At 39.2% G+C, this 20,937-nt stretch overlaps 1 protein-coding gene across 3 annotated transcripts in view; it reads right to left on the reverse strand.

The window, feature by feature from the left end:
• The window catches only part of PKP4 (plakophilin 4), a 60,116-nt gene that overhangs the window by 7,213 nt on the left and 31,966 nt on the right, over positions 1 to 20,937 (reverse strand). The window contains exons 1-13 of one of the 3 annotated variants that reach the window (XM_030454194.1): positions 17,296 to 17,316; positions 12,290 to 12,324; positions 10,052 to 10,183; positions 9,711 to 9,901; positions 8,361 to 8,919; positions 7,365 to 7,556; positions 5,641 to 5,857; positions 3,335 to 3,467; positions 2,375 to 2,588; positions 1,710 to 1,893; positions 1,053 to 1,170; positions 356 to 547; positions 49 to 222 (exon numbers count right to left, since the gene is read on the reverse strand). In XM_030454194.1, coding sequence (XP_030310054.1) covers positions 49 to 222; positions 356 to 547; positions 1,053 to 1,170; positions 1,710 to 1,893; positions 2,375 to 2,588; positions 3,335 to 3,467; positions 5,641 to 5,857; positions 7,365 to 7,556; positions 8,361 to 8,919; positions 9,711 to 9,901; positions 10,052 to 10,183; positions 12,290 to 12,324; positions 17,296 to 17,306 — 2,352 coding nt within the window. In that variant the 5' untranslated portion in view covers positions 17,307 to 17,316. Of the gene's footprint in view, positions 1 to 48; positions 223 to 355; positions 548 to 1,052; positions 1,171 to 1,709; positions 1,894 to 2,374; positions 2,589 to 3,334; positions 3,468 to 5,640; positions 5,858 to 7,364; positions 7,557 to 8,360; positions 8,920 to 9,710; positions 9,902 to 10,051; positions 10,184 to 12,289; positions 12,325 to 17,295; positions 17,317 to 20,937 lie in introns of those variants that run through there. The other 2 variants (XM_030454192.1, XM_030454193.1) reach the window with 2 other exon arrangements.

Consider the following 20,937-nt stretch of genomic DNA (forward strand, 5'->3'; position numbering starts at 1 on the left):
AAACAAGCTAAAACACCACAATAGGAGGAAGAGTAGGAATTCACATACCTTCCAGTTGCCCGCAGAGAGATTCTGGAGAGATCCTGCAGAGCCCTCTAGAGTAGCTGGGTTGGAGCTTTCTGCTAGAAGCGTGAGGTATGGCTTCACCACAGATGGGTGCCACAGCATTTCCACCCCTTTAGGAGACTTGGAAAATCCTGGTATAGGACCAACTCCATCCCACTGAGAAATTAACATGTATTTGTAACTAATCAAACCTCTAGATTGTCTTTAACATATGACAGTTTTTCTTCAAGCCCTGTACTCTCCCCCAACCTACAGCTGATGTATTTGTAATACAAGGAAAACAGCAAACCTGATCCTCCTGTGAAGTTTTTTTTTTCTTCTTCTTTTTTTTCCCCCAGCAGCTTGGCTCCGAATCTTTGCTGGGTGATTCCTTCCCTAACAAGTCATCCAGTTCATTGATCCCCAGCAGTCGTGCCTGAGGTACCTCCAGTTCCAAACGGTAAGAAAGGTTTCGCAAGGTACACACACAGTTTTCCACTGTCTGAAGCCAAAGCAGAAAGATGTCATGCAATTAGTGATAAAGCAAACCAAACAAATTGAGAAGAGAATGAAAAGGCATTTGGAGCACAAGCACTGAATCCTAATTCTGGGCCTTGGGCATTGCTTTGTCTGTTTCTCTGGTAAAATTGCAATCTCTCTCCTGATATCCTCAAATATGAAAATATTTATAGCAGTAATCTATAGTGGCTACACTATAGTAGCAGTAATCTACAAGCCACTATAGAGGCTTATTTCATAGTATCTGAAAATGAAAAGCACAAGAGCTCATTTTATTAAAGAATTAATACTTCAATGCTGCTGAAAGTGAAACGCATGGAACACATTACACTTCATTATGCAACAGAATTTGATTGTGCACCAGTGAACTGGGGCTGGGAGAGAGGCCCACCTGAGCTAAGCACATCACAGTGATGAATTATACTATACAAACCCCAGGGGACACACAGTTTAGCACCAGAAGTAATTTAGATGAAAGGTGCACACACCTTGCTGTCATAATCTGATGTGTTCACACACGTGTGGATCACATAGAGCAGGGAATCAACCAGCCCCTCACAGGACCTCATCTGCTTCCGGGCCTCCTCACCTGCAGAGCTGAGGTTCCTTCAGGGTTGGAATGAAGAAGGAACACAGGGAAGTCACAGACAGACACACATGAAATCATGATTAGACTAGATTAGATCAGATCAGATTAGATCAGATTAGATTAGATTGGATAGTTTGCAGAAGTTTTTTTTTACAGCTGACTGATAACTGAAAAGTTAAAAACAAACATGCCATTTTGTGCAGCAACCCACTCCCAATTCTTACAAAAGATAAATATGATTCAAAACTGCAGTTTCAAGAAAGCAGTGACTCTGACAAAAACAGCCATAAGTAGAACTACCAGCCTTATATTTTTCCATTTCAAGCACTTTCTGTTATACATGCCCAAATCTATGGTTTGTAGGTACTGCAGAATAGATTGCCAAGCTTGTCTGTGTTAGAAATACCCTTTTTTTAGCCTGTTTTTAAAATTAGAACCATTCAGTGATCTGTTCTGTGGTGCAGCCTCGTTAACATTTGCAGTAATGCTACACAGAGGCACACATTGTAAAGGTATAAATTAGGGTGTAAGGAGGTCTTCTAGAACAGCAAATTACCTCAGGCATCCTGTAGTGTTGCGCAGAACTAGGGAAGTCTGAAATTTGATTTTATGATCATCATCAAAGGAAGAACTGTTCCATCCAGAATGTGGCACGATCACAGTGTTTGTTAGTGTGGACAGAGCATCTCTAATGATTGTCATCTTGACTGCATCGCATGAGGACAAGTTCCAGAGAACCCCTTCAGAAAAGATTTCCATTGCAGTGAAGTCAGAAAAGATTTGGCAAATATAAAGCAACATTAACAATTTATGATCCATCCCACACTGACTATCTGTAACGGGAAGAAAATCTGTCTTTTTTGGTAGTATTCCAGCCTAACAAAATTAAATGACGGAGCTACTAAAACTTGAAAGAGAAACTGTTAAAAGAAAGTGAAAACTATTTTCTATCCTCTGATATTTCTCAATCCTCAGAATCCTTCCTGAACAAATCACTTCCATATTAAGAAAAAGAGATAGCAGATAGGTGCAGTACCCAAGAAATACACCTTCTTTTGATGGAAATGGAATTGTTTTCATACATTAGAACAGCAAATCATTTATTATTTCTGAACTTTCTGTCTGTACCAAGTGTCAAGTAGGTTCAGTTATTTCAGTTGTGTCCAGTTCAGAAAAGTAATCTGCATTATAGTTCTCTCCTTGAGTCTGTTCAACATTTACCTGTGACAAGCTCTTTTACTTCAGCATCCACGGATTTTCTCAACAATCGTAACAGAGCAGGAATCCCACCAACATTCTTCATTGCTATTTTGTTTTCATCAGTAGACTTTCCATAAACAAGGTTTCTCAGTGCACCACAAGCATTCTTCTGCACTTCCAGGACTCTGTGATCCAAGAGATCAACCAGGTGCTTGATTCCTCCTAGCCTACATACCTAGAAAATGGAATGTTGGTAACATCAGCATCCGTGGATTTCACCCATTTTACTCTAGAGATTTAAAAGGCTTTTGTTTTTATAAAGACAGTGCATTCCATTCTACTTCAACAAGAATAATTGTTGGTAAACCTTAAAAACTTGATTGTTACTCTGCACTGAAAATTCCTCTAATCTTATCTTGTTGAAAAGGCTGATTAACATTTTCAGTCATCTGCTGTGTTCAGAGAAGAATTATTACTGCTAAAGTCTTGTTTCCCAGTAATTCAGTTTTTGAAGTAATTTCCTATCCCTAGGAACGCATTTTTAAGGAATATTAGAAATAAGATTTAAATGCCAACTTTTACACTTCAAATATCTGGATCAAAACCAGTGCAAACCCTACCAGACTTTTTGTTTTTCTTAGTCTCCAGTCATCAACAGGCTACACAGAAACAGGCTCTGGTAAACATAGGTCAGTGCTGCTGGATTACACAACATGTATGTAAAATATTTTCATAGAATTTCCATGCAGCCTCTTGTGACAGGAAAAATCTGTTTGTGTGTCTAATTACAGGCACTTAGGTTTCTCAATATTATCATACAAGTGGTACAAACAGAAACATGAAAGGGTCCACAATACTGTGCTATGATGAAAAAAACAAACCAAACCAACCAACAAACCAAACCAAGGAACAAAAAAAGAGGCAAAAGTCTACTTTTTCTTCCCTAGGTTCTCTGGGAGCAGAACTGTGCTCTGCCCCTACCTCTGTTTTGACTTTGTTGTCCCCGAAGCAGAGGTGCTGCAGGTAGGCAGCGGCGTTGGCCTGCACGGAGGGGAACTGGTGCTGCAGCATGTGGATGACTTCAGGCAGCTCGGGGTCTCGCCAGGCAAACTCCCTTTGTTAGGTGAGCACATTCAAGAGAAGACATTAGTGATAAGTGCAGATTCATTTAGCAAAGCAGAATTACCAGAGCATCTCAAAGGTTTTTCAACAATTCTGTATTTGTTCTAGAGTGCTGGGGCTGGGGAGAAAACTGGTGCACTAGAACAGCTGTGAGACACAGCACCTTCCAGCAGGAAAGGACACTTCCTACCCTCTGCTCCTCAGTTAGCTTGCTCCCGGATCACACAAATATTTAGGTACTAAAATGATACAAACTGAAACATTGCAACCTACATAGATCCCCAAAACTTAAACAGATGATACAACAGACAGGCACTTAACAATGCTGCACAGGGCCACCTCTTCCACACAATATTTTTATTTAGTGTTCAACATTTTCCTAGTCTGAAGCCAATCATACTTCAAATGCTGTGCAACCTGAAATTTCATAATCAATGATTCCATGCAGGAAGTTTGCATACTTTGAGTTCCTCAGGGATTGTAAACTTAAAATCATTAAAACAAAATCTCCTCCATTAAACAAGTAATTTTGCACAGTCGAATTCTGAAAAAGTCATTAAAGAAATACATGCACAGATTTAGAAATACTGTTACTGATATTTGCTGGGCTATCAATCTTCTGTAAAAAAGAAGACTGAGAGAGAGGAAGGGCGGGAGGGAAAAAATATTCCAAGAACAGTATTTGGGGGTTCTATTAAAAGGCTAATGTTATCCTGATAAGCTTGGTCTCCCCAGGATTCCTACAGTCACCAAAAAGGGAACACTGAGTTATGTGCCTACTTCGAACTGCTCAGCAATGTAATTTTTTTCTCCACACTAATGACAGGAAGACCTTAGGCAAAACTGGCTTTCCAATAAAGCTAGTAGCTTCCTGGACACTGCCTCAGTGATGCTTACAAACAGCCCAGCCTGAGTCAACCTGGCCTCTGGAGCAGCATGATATGCAAATCAGAAACTGAAACAGGTAAAATGTAAGACAGAAACTATTTCACTGTGAAACTAATGGGTAAGAAGGTGCATCAGCAATGAAACTGAGTGGGAATTTCTTTTTAAGTTCCTTGTTGTGAAGTGAAGGTGAATGTGCCATGCCAGAACAGGCCAGCAGCAGGGTGCAGTCAGCAAGCACTGCTGCTTACAGGTGAGATTATCCCATTAACATCACTTAGATAAATGTGCCCTTCCCTTCAGTAAAATGAAATTAATCCAGTCTCTTAATATCTATTTAAAAAATCAGGTATTAATTTCCTCTAAGAACAACAACAACATCTTTTAAAAGCAGTGCTTTTACTCTTGAGACTGAAGGACAGGCCCAAACTAGAAAATAACTGGCTCGTATTGTGAGGCTTCTGTAATGCTGGAAGCCCAGGAGACTTCAGTGTAGGCTCTAGTCTAACCATAGCTCTTTTGGGGTTTCTTTGGTGCCCTAACATTTCCACACAAGAGATCCAGAGGCACCACTGGAGCCTTGGATGAGGGGCTCAGTTTTCAGCTCTTTCTGAACCAATAGAAAGTGTCTCGTGCTTCCATGGCCCAGGAATGTCTGGAAGCTGCCCCAATGAACTGGTAATCTGAGGACAGGCTGGAATTTCCACACTCATACTGAAGATAAAATGTAACATAAACACCTCCAAGCTTTGCATGGATTAGGTTTTGATTCTCCCATTTTAAAATACAAGAGTTTAATGAATAGTGTCTCTAATAGATTATAATTATGTTACACATGTCACACGCCCACCCTGTGTACATACATTTACATCACACTACTAACAACTTAGTGTGTGTTGCAATTTAAGCAGGGTGCTCATGAAAAATTCCTTCAAATAAATTAGGTATATAATTTCTAATTTTCAATCCCTGATTTCCATTCCCATAAAGAGAAAATGTACTACAATATTACAGGTTGATCTGTAGAGTTACCCCAAGATATTTGGGGTCACCTAGTCAATTCTCACCAAATTTACAAGTACTCCCTGTTGTAACTTCTACATGAAAGTAAACATGGAAGAAAAATGGAATAGTAACTAAGTGGATAAAAGTGCAGATCTTGGCATCTAAACTAATCACGGTTTTATAAACGATATAAAACTGGGCTATGCACAACAAAGTGCCAGATGCATCCAGGGAGTGTATTAAAATGTGACTGCTCAAAGCAGAGGTGTCCTTGCCTGGGGTCCTTCTGGATGCTGTCGATGGAGGGGGAGCGGGTGGTGCCGTCATCGGCGGGCGCTGGGTGCTGCATCCTGCTGTAGCTGGACTCGGGGAGCCGGTACTGCACGGACCTGTAAGGTTCTGCGTAGGTACCACTGGTGTTCAGGCCGTAATTGTTTCTTTGGTATGTGAGTGTGCTACGCTGACTGGATGTTCTTTGCAGATTTCCAACTCCTAGTACAAAATCAGAATTAAACTAGGTAACAAATGTTTAGTGAAGAGGCAATAGGTGGCTAAAAGTGTAGGAAAATAAATAAATCCAACTTAAACCATGAACTATGCTCCACATTGAAAGCTGCCACCTGATTTAAGGGAGCAATGGCTCAGTGTCCCAAGGAAGAGAGGTTGGTTACAGAACTAAAGGCCTCCTGGAATCGGCCTTATGCCTCAGCAAGATTTCAAGTAAGACATGCATCTTGTGCCATGGAGCAGAAATCAGGATGCAAAATACTTTCAAAGTCTAGAATAAAATTCAGTGACTAGCAGTTACGTCAACTTGCCAACTGTACTAAAAAAGAAAAAGCAGGTAAACAAAAGTTTATATATTTTATAAGATACTTTCAATTTCCTAACTACAAGTATGTTTTCTCTGACAAAAAGCTAACAAGATGATTAATGCAAGGATTAAGTTGTTCTTTTTAAAAACAGGAACATGTATCTTCCTGACTTAACAGAACAGTTGTGGCAGCTTTTGTTTTTCCAACGTATTTGACATTAGGTAGACAAGTAAATAGAGAATTCCATTTTCTACTTGTATTTCCTCATTTGCAGATCCTGACACATTTGTTTACTCTAGACTGCAGAAGACAGGAAAACTGCAAAACTCTTGCTCCTTCAGTATTCCATATGCTTAGTGTTTCAGTTCCATTAAAGAAGCCATTTTCAAACATGTGAAAACATGGCATATGAATTGGACACTTCTCTCTATATATTTCTAGGTAGTTACTTAGTTAAATCCTTAGTTAAATTATTTACCTGAGTTTTTGGTTATTACTCCATTATATAAATTATTAACAAACCTTACAGAACAAACTGCACTGCAACATACAATATATTTCTCTTTACAGAATCAGTTCTAACACTCATCTAATGCCTATGCACTTCATAATGCATGAGTAGCAATTCTACAGATAATATAAAAATATTTCAATGTAGGACCTGCAGGTATAGTATTTTAACATTACCATTTGCTGAGACATTTGGTAAGAAGAGGTATTTTTATTGTGAAAGATACAGTAGATAATTTACATGTTCAGGCTATGGTTTTACTGTACTGATGAGTAAAGAGATATGAAACAAACACGATTTGTAGGAGAACGAGGCCCACAGAATACAAGAGGAAGCAGAAATATGTTTGTGTGTCGTGAAACACACTTTGCTTGGATATACCTGAATGTGATATATGAAACAGAAAATACTCTGTCCCTAAGATGACCCTGATATATAGCCCCGAGTATTTCTTACAAACATCACAAAAACCTTTTAATTCCTGCTGGTTTCTACCAGTTTCTACATCCTACTCAGTTTCTACCTCCATTAATTCATAACACCTATCTTTTAATTTTAATCTGGCATTACATATTTCATATGTGTTCTCCCCTATGCCCTCAGTTCCAGCAAGTAAGTTCCACATGATTTTGGGACACAGTCAATGGAGGAGCTTCGGCAGCCTTGTACCCACCTGACCCTGCTCGGTACAATGCTGACTGGGACCCCTGGTGGAGCTCGATGGTTCCGTGGTTTGGGCTGCGGTACACGGGGCTGTAGTAAGTTCTGCCTTCATAGATGGGGGTGATGTGCAAGTCAGGAGAAACAGCTGATCGTAATTCTTGTCCTAGCTGGCTGTGCTGACTAGCATATGAACTCCTCAGGCCTAAAACCAAGAAGAGCAAAATATGTACATGGCCTAAATACTTATTATTAAAAGTAATAAGGCTGTCATGAGTGAATCTTTCTCCTTTCAGCCAGTAAAAGGTGTTAGCTACAGCTACAGTTAAAAAGACTTATTCGTTAAGCTTCCTTCCATTATTAAATGATCCATACTGAAAGAATAATTAACAAAGCACCATTTCTTTGATGAAAAGTTTTGTCCACACATTGACAACTTTAATATTTCCAATTTTTTTTTTTTTTTTTTTTTTTAGCAGTTCCCAGACCCAGCAATGACACGACATTGAGAACATGACAGATACCCAGCTGTGGGATGGGGCACAGCCTAGAGGGGGTCATAATCCCAACAGTGAAACAGTATATAGCAGTAAGAGCACTGGTAGTGCAGTGGGGATTTAAGCATGTGGACACAAGTCTATACCACTTTCCTCAAGAACAGCATTCTGAACAGTGCTGCACAAGCTCGGGCTTGCTTCTTTTTGAGAAGGTTCCCCCTCAACTGTCCCATGAAAACTTCATGCTGCTCTTGAACAGAAGGTACAGAGCTTTTACAACTAGGAGGATGAACTACCCAAAGGAAAAGCTCTTCTGCACTGCTCAGTTTCTCCCCTACCCCTACTCTTAAAAAAATTATTTTGGAATTACTGTGGAAGCATTTCAGAATTGCTGCATTTCTCCCACACTTCTGTATCACGTTTCACTGCCTCACACGCTCCTAAAATTCTGGGTTTCATACAGCTGTAGGTTTCTGCCAAGTTTTAATCTGTGTCTTTACCTGTTTACTAACCTGTAAGGCTATCTGGGCGTGGAGGGACCATCCTCTCATAGATCTCATACTGCTGTCCATACTGTTCAATATCATGAACTGTTCTTTGCAGCGTTGCTCCCAGATGCTGTGGGACTGCAGTCATGCCAGAGCGCTTCGGGGAAGAAGATCCCAGCTGAGTTTGGGATGGAGAAGCTACTCTGGCCTGCACATCCGCGAGGGCGAGAGGAGAGCCCACCCTGACGGCGGCTTGGTACTGTGCGGTGCCTCCGTTGGGGCCGGGGCCCTGCCGGGAGCTGAGGGAGCCGATCCTCCGCACGGCGCTGGGCGAGGCGGGACGCGGCGCCGCGTAGGGGGATGCTGCTCGCTGAGCCGGCAGGGTGGTGGAGGAATAGGGATGGGAAGCGAGGGGCCTTGGCTCCGACACCGAGGGAGAGCCGTACCCACCGCCCAGGGAGGTGCGCAGGGAGCCCCGGGAAGGGGACACCCCCGTGCTGACCACGTAGGAGGGAGACTGTGCTCGGGAGGGGACAGAGCTGACACGTCGCATGACTCGGCTGGTGGCAACATTCATTGAAGGCTGTTTGAAAACAAAACCTGAGCTAGTTTTATCTCTTAGGCCATGTAGTGCAACCTTTCCTCCCTTAAGACAAAGAATTCAAGAAGGAATGCACACAATCTAACAAGATACAAAAGCTGAAGAGTAGCTTTTACTCTAAATATAATTCCTTTAAGTTTTTCTATAAAATAACTACCCAGTGGTTTATTACTATATAAAATGGCAATTCAACATTAAAAGAACATTTGGTCTTCATTCTTTTTGACTTTCTGTGTGGATATGCATCTATACTTTCCTCACCAGTCAGCCACTTCAGAAATGAGCAGTGATGCAGAGTTCTCACATAAGCCAATAAAGTTTGTGAATTACTGTCTAGCTTGTCATTCAGATTAATGAAAAAGGAAAAAGGGGAAAAAGCAGCAGAAGGCATAGGAACACAAATACCATCTTCCCTTAAGCACTATGCTTAAATACAGGCTAAATTTCTAGAGGCTTTCCCCATTATCACAACTAAATTTTACGTGATACTTTCCTGATTCTGTATTCCCACCACACTCTGCAGTCAGTCCTCAGAAGTTTCATTTCATTTCAGCTGCAGCGAATGAATGAGATCCCATGCATGCTGAATTCAGCAAACAGGTCTATGTGTGCTGCAAGCCACTTCTGCTTTTTAACCACCGAAGGTGTTAAATAAAAAAGTAATGTGAAAAATACATCAATTCAAATCTGCAGAAAGGCAAGTCCAGCTTTGGAATTATTATCTTTTAAAACTGTGTTACAGACAGAGATGAAGTGCACCCTTGTGAGCATACCTGGACTGATGTCTGTCCCTCAGCTCGCGAGCTCCTCACCAAATGGTTATTTGTGGTTCCAATAAGGGAATGGCCCTGTCTGTTTTCTGATTTGCTCAAGTTTTGGCTGTTATGGAAACTGCTGGCTTCCTGGTAACCACTGTCAGAATAAGAGTTCATTTGTGTTGAACTCCTTGAGTTGCCTACAGACCCTGTAGATATGAAATCAGTGTAAGAATGAAAGCATCAAACAACTTCACAGAATATTATATAACTGCTATTAATTGCACTTATAATTGTGTTACATTATCACACAGCCAATACAGACATATATTCTAATATTTAAAATGCATACAACAGACCCTCACTTTCATGAAGAGATGTCTGTTCTGGTGAGTAGAGGTTCCCTGGTTCTGGTTCTGTCCTAATGTCATAGGCATTGGTATGAACACTCTCTGACACTTGAGGTTTGTTTACACCAGTGGTCGGAGGATCTGAAAAAATACATTAATTAGATAAATGTAAGGATTCATATTTGAATTTCCTGCAAACTCAGTAATGATAATTTTCTCACAGATGCTAACCAAGAACTTACTTCCAACACCAAGAGTCTACTGGCATACAGGTATCATCTACCAAACTAAATGAAAAGAAGGTTAACACTAATGCCTGAGGATTTTATTTCCTACAATTTTGACATTATTCTACAATTCTAATTTTACAAATTACATTCTAACCTATTTTACTAGAAAACTGAATTGATTACCTAGGAAGTATACCTTGCAGAATAGAAACATTGTGCAACTGTGTTGTAATGCCCAGAGAATTGCTACCACTTGTTCAAGGTCCTGTATCTCACAAGCTTCTTCAGTAAAAGGCTGAGTTGAATTTCATCCTGTTTGTGTACCATCAACAGGAGCTGCTACACATTTTATACAATTTTTACTTCATCTATTACTATCCAAATGCTACCTTTTCAACAGCTCTTAAGCTAGCTTCACTTCTAAGAATATTACCTAAACTTTATGGACAAAATAACGTTCCATCATACAAAAAAGAAAACATATTTCAACACTATTCCAATACCAGATTTAAAAAAAAAATTACTAAAAATCGACACAACTTAGAAGTTACCAGCAGTCAGCACTTATTTATCAGTAGTACATTCAGAGGTCAAATCCATCGAGTAAAATTTGTTGCCAATTAATTTATTACAACAGGAATAATATGACCTATTAATGACCTATGCAATCATCAGTATGCCCAGAAATGATCCAGAGGACCAGCACTGAAATAACTCACTTGCGAGTTACCCTTGCTCAAGTAACAGATCATAACTGACACCAGTATTACATATTCTTTAGAGTAAAACACTTGTGAAGGCTGGCCCACTTAGATGATAATTATGTTCAATTTAAAAATATTTTTATCTTCAATCTTTCTCGTTTAAATACTACAACACCCTGCTATTTTAGTTACTTGATATTACATGATACTAAATCAATGTCAAGCTGACAAATAATCAATTTTGAGAGAAATCCACATGGAGAATAAAGTTCAATTGTGCATTGCTGTACAGATGTTCCTGAGACAGAGGTCTGAACCAAAACCTGGCATCCACCACACATTTGCCACCACGCAAATGTTTTCACAGTGCTGAAAAATAAAGATTGTTTAGGCTCTCTAACAAAGGCAAGAGTGCACAATGAAATGAATTGTTGTCTTTCTTTTTCTGTCTGCTACTATAAATCATGAGGAGAGTGCCCTGAATAAAATAATAGCCTTTTTATAAAGGCCTGCTGATCTAATATTCTATTTATAAGCATCTGCAAAACACTCTTTTTTATTTCTGTTAAAAATTCTGTATAATTCTACTAATGCATAAAGCAGTTACAGCTATGCTCACATCACATCATCTACAGATGTTTTTTGGTATAACTTGCTATCTGCAGTCAAGAAAACAGATGATTTAACAGAGTGTTTTCATTCATCTTTAACTTCAGTATTTTTCCCATAATAGTTGGTAAAGCATTGTAGAGTTATAGAGTGGTTTGGGCTGGAAGGGACCTTAAAGATCATCTGGTTCTACCCCCTCTTGTTTTAGAAAGAAAGTTCAAGCTGTACTGAGACACAAAAATAGAAAATGCACTTGCAGAAAAACCTCCTCTAATTGAACATATTCTCAGTCAAGTAAGAATATCTGTAAAAAGAAAATCAATTTTCAAGCTCAGACCATACAGTATTTTTGTATAGTCCTTACCTACCAAGGGGAAGACTCAGAAATATTTTTTAATTGCAAAGGAGACACAATACACCAGACTTCTGTTACAACCACATATCACACAAAAATGCAAAGGGACAAAAAGGTACCAGAAAAGTACCTTCAAGTACCAATAACCACAATAACCTTTTCCAATAACTGAGAAACACACGATGCCTCTTCATCTGAGAGACAGAGGATATCAATGTATTTTAAAAGAGGTGCTTGAAAAAGATACGTAGCATTGCTGCTAATGTTCAGTTCACTTCAAAAGCAGAAATGAACGCCAAGAAAATAGTTTATTGGGCTTAAAGCAAAATGTACACATAAATGATAATACCTGATGATCTCCACGGAAATGACTTCTCAGTAGAGCTGCAGAAAGAAAAAAAATTATCATAAAACTGAAACATGTGGCTAGCTGGTATTTATTTTTTTTAACCAAAGCACATAAAATACTACAAAAAAGAGCAGAAGTTTTCAGAAGCCCACATACATAACACTACAGTACTTCACAACTAGCAATAAGCCACTGGCCACTGATTTAAATTTTCTATTATTCAGTGGGACTGCCCTGTGACTTTCTGCATGGCAATGACCCAGCAGGGCCCCTGCCTGCAACAGGGCAGCTGGCAGCAGGGTCTGTGGTATCTGCTTTCCATTCAAGGTGTAGTCACATCAACCAAGTAGTGCCCAGCAAGGGTTCCCAGCCTGGTCTGTGTGGTCAGCAGGAAACAAACCACTCAAAGACAGGAGAATTGGCTGCTCTTGGCAGGGCCCAGGTAAGGAAGCTCAGGGATCACAGTTCTAAAGTATTCGACTTCTACATGCAAAGCAGTTTGAAAAAGTTGAAAAGAAACAGACCTACACATTTTGCTGATACTTGGTTTTCAGTTTTCAGAGAATTCTGATCCTTTGCATACGATAAGCAGTCAAGGCAATTGATATACCAAAACATGTACACATCTAAGTGTAAACTGATAAAGATTTTACTTTGTCAAGGTCAAAGAGATGCCTTAAGAAACAACTATTTCACAAGATCAAACAAGTGTTTAACACCAGTGTAAACTCCTACTTCTCTTGTATTTGCCCAAAAAACCATTTTACATCAAAACAATCTTAGCCATTTTGTTTCTTCAACAAAGCAGTGCTATTTCATGTGTTGATAATGCAATTGATGCACAACCACCTTTACATACAAATGCAAAATTAATCCATGTATTCTTATAATTAGGTACATTTTTCCATAAAACTGTATAGTGTATTTCCTCACTCTACATATGAAATACCAAACTTTTAATATTAAATAATTTTTCCAATTATACTCTTAAACTTTTACTTTAGTCCTCTGACTTTCTGGAAACTCAGTTCCTTAGAATGAGTTTACATCCTTCTGTGGTGCTGGCAAAGGCAAGAAGTCCCAAGCATACACAAACACCTTACTCTGACATAAAAAAGGATTATAAAAAACCCTAAATGCCTTCTACCAAACACATCCATTTGACTGAACTTTCTTTGCATGTATGGGACTTATGAAGGAGGAAGTTTGCTCTCTGGGTCCTAAGCAGAAGGTTACTTCATGAACAGTTAAATTAGTTAAGAACTTAACTCGATTCTTATTAAATTATGTTTGCAAAAGTCAAGCATCCACCATCTTCTGAATTCATAATTAATTTTGTTGCTGTCATTTCATTACAGATGAAATGTTTTGAAATTAACAGTCTTTCAGTTTTGATAAATAGGTCTAATGCCTCTTACTCCATTGTTTAAAGGTCAGTGTGTTCAAATACTGCATCACCATTGAGAAGGTGCTGCCATGAACTCATCATTATGCTGCCTCTTCCTGATACAAGATACACCTACAGAGAGCCTGCATGTGGTGCACTGCATTTCTAAAAATACTTAATTCTGGCCCACTATTATCCTTGAAAAAGAATTAGGTTAGTAGGGTAGGCATACAGAAATTACTTCTTTTTTTCAGAACAGTTTGGTATGAATTGCATAGTTTTCCATTGAAGAACTTAGAGATAAATATTATTACAGTATAGCAGCTATCTTTAAATGACACTGAAGGAAAACATGAAATATCAGACATACGGTCACGTACATGACAGGAATTTTCTCTACCCTTCTCAATCTGTTCAGAAGAGCACAAAGAGTAAGTGAAATAAAAGCACAGATCTACACTGAGTGCATTGAAAATACATATGCTGAAACACTCATTTCTTAGCCAGTAGCACAAATACTTGGTAACTGAAGATGCAGCATGCATACAAACTGCTGAAATCAATCCATTCCCTTTTTTTTTTATCCCTTGCATTTTTTTCATTCACTTTTATTTTAAAAATACTTAGGGGGGTTTTTGCTTAGTTTGCACTTGGTTTTTGTTTGGGTTTTGTCCCTTTCTTAATTTCACACCTTTTCTTTGCCATCTTACAGCTTTACTTCAAAGCTGATGACACAGAATTGCACCAGCTGCCAATCTGGGACAAAATAATAATCTGATATATGGAAAAGGCTTTGTATGAAGTCATTTAGAGACAAAGCATGCAAAGCTTCACTGGTACCATTTTACACTCTTCAAGCAAAAGGAGGTGAACACTGGCCTCAGCTGAATGGAGAGGACAGCTCAAGGACTTGGCCACACTACAAAGGCAGAACGTGACTCCCTGTGTATGGACAGCAAGGCTGCCTGAACAATACTAACATTTAAGAAAATAGCAGATTTCTATTTTTTGTTAAGATGCCTTAAGCAGTATGCTGCTTTTCAAACATTTAAACAACACTATTATCTTCAGTTTCTACACTGGACAGTTAACTTGAATTCTCAGTGCTGGGCACATCATTTGCAGGTATGAAACAGCTTAAGCTCATTACCTGAGCTTGCATTCCATGAGATGAAATGCATTTCTGAACTAAACAGCACTGCTTGAGAGAAAAGGTGTGATATCAATTGCCTATCTTAACTGCTTGGCACAAAGAGGCAACAGATAAAAAATTAAGTAATCTTTATTAAATATTTCTAAAATGGTAAAAAGCTAAATATATAATTCTGTTGAAATATGTACTTCACACATTTATTTATTATTTTAGCTGAGTGCTTGGCTAAGCTATCATCATTGGGATACAGCTGTTCTGTCAGGCGAATGGTTTGTTCACAGGGATTTGTGCTTGCTGCTCAGGCTGAGCTGCCAGCTGAAACCCAAGTGCTTGTTAAGACTGAATGATTTATCTTCCATTTTAAACATACACATCAAGAACACATTTACAGTTACATGCAGGATGAAAGCTTAAAGGTTTTTATAACTCTACATTCTTGGTATAGGAGAGTTTTCTAGTAAAATGACATATATTAAACCCTGAAAATTTGAAATATGCATTGCAAGCAAATAGCAGCCATCAAAAGCAGTATAACAAGATTTTGTAATTTCACTTTTCTTGTTGATACAGCTCAGCATAAGTTTTCACAAATATTTTAATTAAACAAGGTAATTTTCAGTCTTAAACTTTTCTAACAGATACCTTGATTTCATTAATAATTCTAAATCCCATTCCCACTCTGATGGACACTGTATGAAGTACCACAGGGATGCTGTGTCCTACATAAAAACCAAAACAGTTCTGTCACTAGAAGCAAGGAGTCCTACAGCCCACAAGCCATTTTCAGCTGACATTGGCAACTACTCATACTCTGGGTTCTATGGATTTAGAAAACTGTGTCTGGAATACTACATCCAAACAGAGCATGCTATTTGAGTTTGAACCACCACCCTTCTGGAAAGCAGAGCTTTACTGCCACCATGGGAATTAGCAGAAATTAAAGGTAAGCAGTTCATTTCCTAAAACAATTCTACAGTGAGGGCATTTTAAAGTTTAAAGACAAAGGAAGAGACACTCAGTGAGATGGTTTCAAAAAACACAGTTCATTCTTAAGTTCTAAAATTAAGGTCTGAAGATATTACAGTCTAAAATGTAGTAAATAAACATATTTATCTGTAAATGTTTGTAACACATAGGAAACAAATCTACAGCTAAAGAAGATCAGTAATATACCAAGTAGCTGTAACACCTAAAAGTGTTGTAGCATGAACGAATTTCTCACAGAAGGAAACTTTCATCCTGCAGTGGAGATGGGTAATTCCTTCCAGGTTTCAGTATCAGCAGCTGACAGGTGACCTGATTATTGTTATTTTATTTAACACAGCAAGTAATTCCTAGCTAGCTACTAGTGATGGAATAATTTCTTCTACATTGTCAGGAAAAACGGACTACTAATATCTGTGTCCTGCCAAGAGTTCCATGATGATCAACTAGGAGGTCCTGATTTAAAATTATTTGGTCAGTGTAGCATTTATTTAAGTAAATAAGAAATAGTTTAAATTACTATGACTCCTTTGCTACTCCTGCCCTCAAAGCACATAATGATTCTAAAGGTAATTTTTATGTAGCTTATAAATTACTGTGATAGTTTGGTGACATCACGTATTGCAACATACGCAAGCAGTTTCAAATATACCTTTTGGAAACCCTGAAATGTTTGATACATCATATGAACAAAGTTAAACAGCCTTCTGAGAGGATAATTACAGCAGCTCACTGTGAACAGTCTTGTCAGGATAAACTTGCTTCTGCACGCCGTGGAATGCCCCGGGGGCGGCACAGGGTGGAAGTGTCTGGCGTGTTTGGGCTCCTCCAGGGGAACAGAAGTCACACAGCAGCCTGCTGCCTCCCAGCAAAACTACTTGCTCTGTGTCCACTCCTTAGAACCATTCTCCCAGTTTCCAAGAAAAAAACGTGTGGCCATGAAACGCAACACGTGCACCCCACAGGAAGTTTGCAGTGTTCCTTCACAGAATGCATTATTCCACTGAATCACTTGGAAGTGTTTTCTGCTACTACAGAAGGTGCAGACTGCATTTCAAGTGGCATTGGGAAAAGCAGAGAAAAATAACCCATCCGTGTAGCTATGACACACATTTAGTTTTACAAAACTCAGAAGACTTCAGGTCCAATGTCATTATTCAGGCTAACTGTTCAATACTTGAAGTCTTTTAATAATATTTTATTATTTACTGTATGTACTGCCAATGGGGCTTGCATTCTGACGGACCCTAGTATGCCATTTATGTATTTTTCTTTTGTTACAGCCTGTGTGACAAGCTGCTATAATGAGAGCAGTATTTCACAATTAAATTAATGAGTCTTTTGTTTCCAGCACCACTCTTTTCCTGAGTTACACACAGCAGATAACTCACAAAAATAACCATCTGACTGCAAGAGTCAGGCAGCCAACTCCCACCCCAGCAGTCAGGCAATGTGTTCTGTGAGGAGAGTCTGAGTACTGACCCTTGGTACATTTTGGTGTTGACCTGCACCAGCACATCCTCCAACACATCTGGCAGCCCGAGCTGAATCAGTAAAGTGCAGATGGAAAGTTAGCTGCCATGCTGTATCTGTTTGTAGGGGAGGATGAAGAGCCCATTAGCTTCTTCACAGAAACCTGTGCATGTTATAGCATGGAATGAAACTAAGGAGTTAAAAGTGAAACCCTGCATTGTTTCTCCCAGTCTGTCACCTCCTATCTTGTAGTGTATAACATGGGTAAGGCTAGTTAATATTTATGTACCATTTCAGGTTCATTCTCCAAAGCTTTGCAAGTGTACTACCTGCCATGCAATATCTTAGAAGCACTGAGCACAACACCCATTTATAGAAATAATTATGAGAAGTAATAATTTTAACAGTCAAGTAACCTACAAGTGCACAAAAATAAAGCCTTGCTGGCATAAAAGCCCCTGCTGATCTCATGCCTTCTTTTCCACCCACTAGGCTACAGTTGCTTAAAATCTGATCCTCCTCTCACCTTTCACCCTCCTCTTTGGAGAGCAAACCATCCAACCACCCCGTGTGCTGCCTGCATGCAACCACAGCTGTCACACAGGTGTGCACCATCTGCTTCATCAGCTTTGTACACAGGTACACAGCAACACACACCTGTCTGCAGGACCAGCAGTGACAGAATGAACCTTCCTTCTGAAATCAGTGTCCTCAGGCATGCTCAAGTGGGTGACAGTATGGTCACCAGTGCCTCCCTCCAGATGGACTTAACCAGGTTACACCTGCACAGCCTGCACCCCGTGCTGTGCCCGGGTTGGGATCACAGCCACAGAGAGCAGCTAAGAAGCTGCACGTGCCAGCTGCAGATTGGGCTGGTTCAAGGCACTGATGTTGCGTTTCCCCTTCCCTCACCAGCTGCTCCCATGACTGCCCTGGGGATGGCACTTGTGAAACTGGGTGATGAGCTGGCTTAGGAGGACGTGGCTGACACAGAAAAGCTGTAACCATCAGGACAAACAGATGCTGCCACAAAAAGTACTTCTGACTCTATGCCTGCATCTGTTTTGCAGAGCAGCACCACCTCCAGGTTGACACCAGCTTGAAGGAACCCAGATTACACGTGGATCAGAGGCTATGGCCATGGAGGTCAACAAAACCTGAGCTGGGCCTCTGAGATAAATGCTCCTGAACCCCTTCACACCACATGAAAGCAACAAAGGCACTTTGAGCCAAGGCACTGCTGATTACCTCTGGGAGAGATATCTTGATAAAAATAAAACAAGGTGTCCTCATCAGATGCTTTGTTTACTACTCTAGTTCTTGTCATTGTTTTGTGTTGTTGGTATAGTTGGGTTTTCTGTTTGTTTTGTTTTGGGGTTGTTTTTTGGTTGGTTTTTTTGCTTGTTTGTTTGTTTGGGGGTTTTTTTGGTTTTGTTTGTTTCTGTTCCTTAGTTTTTAACATGTGACCCTGTCAGACAATTCTTGTATCTGGCCAGAAGCCACTTCTTGTTCTAAACATTTATCTTCTCTGTGTCTGCCCATGTCCCACCTCTCCACACACCATCCAGTTCCCAAGCCTTCTCTCCATGCCCTCTTCCTGTTTATTTCATTTCTTGTCAGCCTTAGTAAAACATTCATATCACCTCGCTTGGGGAAACATAGGGACCTTTTTTGGCTATAATTTTTGCTGCTATATTTGTGTCTGCTGTAGATACTGCTCCAAAAGATTGTTTTATCTTGATTCTTTCAAGAGCACTTCCAATTACACTGACAGTAGCTGGTTGCAAAAAAAATGAAACCATCTAATTCAGATAGGAATTAATTTTTCAGCTTCTCACACCTTTTCTTTTAGAAGGGATATCCACATTAAAAAGTAAAAAAAAAAATTAAACAAGAACCCACACATACCAGAAAGTATTGTCTAAACCCAGCCTTAACCCCATGTTCCTTGGTAAAAAAATAATGCAGTGTATCATTCCCACCTACACAGGACCAGACTCAGGATAAGAAAATTGAGAAAAATAAGAACAGTGATCAGAATACGGGTGTCTGTAAGAATTAGGAATAAAATTAGACTTTTATTTTAAAAGCATAAAATATTTTATTAGTAACTATGGAAAAATTATGGCCCAGAAAACAAGACTTCAAAGAGTTTATCTAGATTTAGAAATGTGCTCATATAAAGTATGCTACAAACCAACCTCTGGGCTAGTATTTCCCCTCTACATTTTCATATATTTTTAAAATACAAATAAAAACATCATTTAGTCATAAAGAAGTAACCATCTTGGTAAATTATAGTATATGACAGAAGCACAGGATAGAACGCATTGTCCAGATATACTGTAACTGCACAGTGTTTCAAAAACTACACATTATTTGGGATTAAACTGACTCTAGTGTTCCTTGTAGACAAATTCTCTGGACTTGGGATGCAGAGAAGCTTGGAAATGGACATTTAAGACTGAATGAAAAGTGATTTGAGGCATAAAATAACTGAATTCTTTTACCTATTTTTCAATAGGAATTTTAACTTTTTTGGCTTTCTAAACAAAATCTGAGTGACAGCTGAAGAAATACTTGGATCTACAGTGAAGATAGGCAAGCATGAAGGGTATAAAACAGCCGGCTTGTTCCAGGAAAATTTTTTGTTTAAGAAATTTTTAAATATTAGAAGTTCTCATACTAGTAGAAATACTGTCAAATGACAACTCAGGTCAAGTAGTTTGAGGTAGAAAACCAACTGTGCTACCTAGTGCACTGGATTTTTTTGAAGTTAATTTTTAAATAAATGCCTCCTGTTTCTGAATTTTTTTTTTTTTTTTTTTTTTGTAGGAACATGTAGTGAAATGAGGCAGCCAGGTGCCACTAATTGCCAGGGAGTGAGCATGAGCTTGTGTCAAGCCCACCTGTGCCTAATTAGGGTGGGACCCACTGCCATGAGCAGGACCAGGGGGCCAATAAAAGGTAAGACCTAAGACACAAGCTCATGCTCACTCCCTGGCAATTAGTGGCACCTGGTTGCCTCATTTCACTACAGGAACAACTTTACATTTCACTTGCAGAAATATTTATGATGGCCACAGGAGGAAACAGTTCAGAATGATACCCCAGTTCATTGCTAGAAGAATAGAGAAGCAACCAGTATTTAAGGGAAGAAATAATAATGTTCAGAGCATACTCTCTGTGTACATGCCAGCATGGTGTTTGCTGCAACCTGAGATGCAGGCATGAACATTTTATTAGAGAACATTTTGTTATCAAGACTTCCAGATTCAAGAGCTTCCAATCACCTGATATGCTTCAGATGAATGAATGAGTGCCCAAACACAACTAGAGCAGAAAAGTTTGCTAAAGAATTAAAGCCAAATAATAAATCAGTGTACTAATTATAGCAGAAACACTAACAAAACGTTTTGGTATAGTTATTGGCACTGTATGTGAAATGTATTGGGTATGTTTCACACTGTTTAAATATGCTGATTGTAGCCATATAGCAAGATATTCCTGGGAAACAAATGTAACAAAGTATTTCAAAAAAGCTGGATGAAACTACAGAATTCAGGAAAATTTTCTAGCATTTAACTAGCATTGTTACTTTGCTGCAAATATGTATGTCTACTATATTTTTCTTTATCTGAATCCTAAATG

The sequence above is a fragment of the Calypte anna genome, chromosome 7 (assembly GCF_003957555.1).
Source record: "Calypte anna isolate BGI_N300 chromosome 7, bCalAnn1_v1.p, whole genome shotgun sequence".
In the NCBI taxonomy this organism is placed as follows: Eukaryota; Metazoa; Chordata; class Aves; order Apodiformes; family Trochilidae; genus Calypte; species Calypte anna.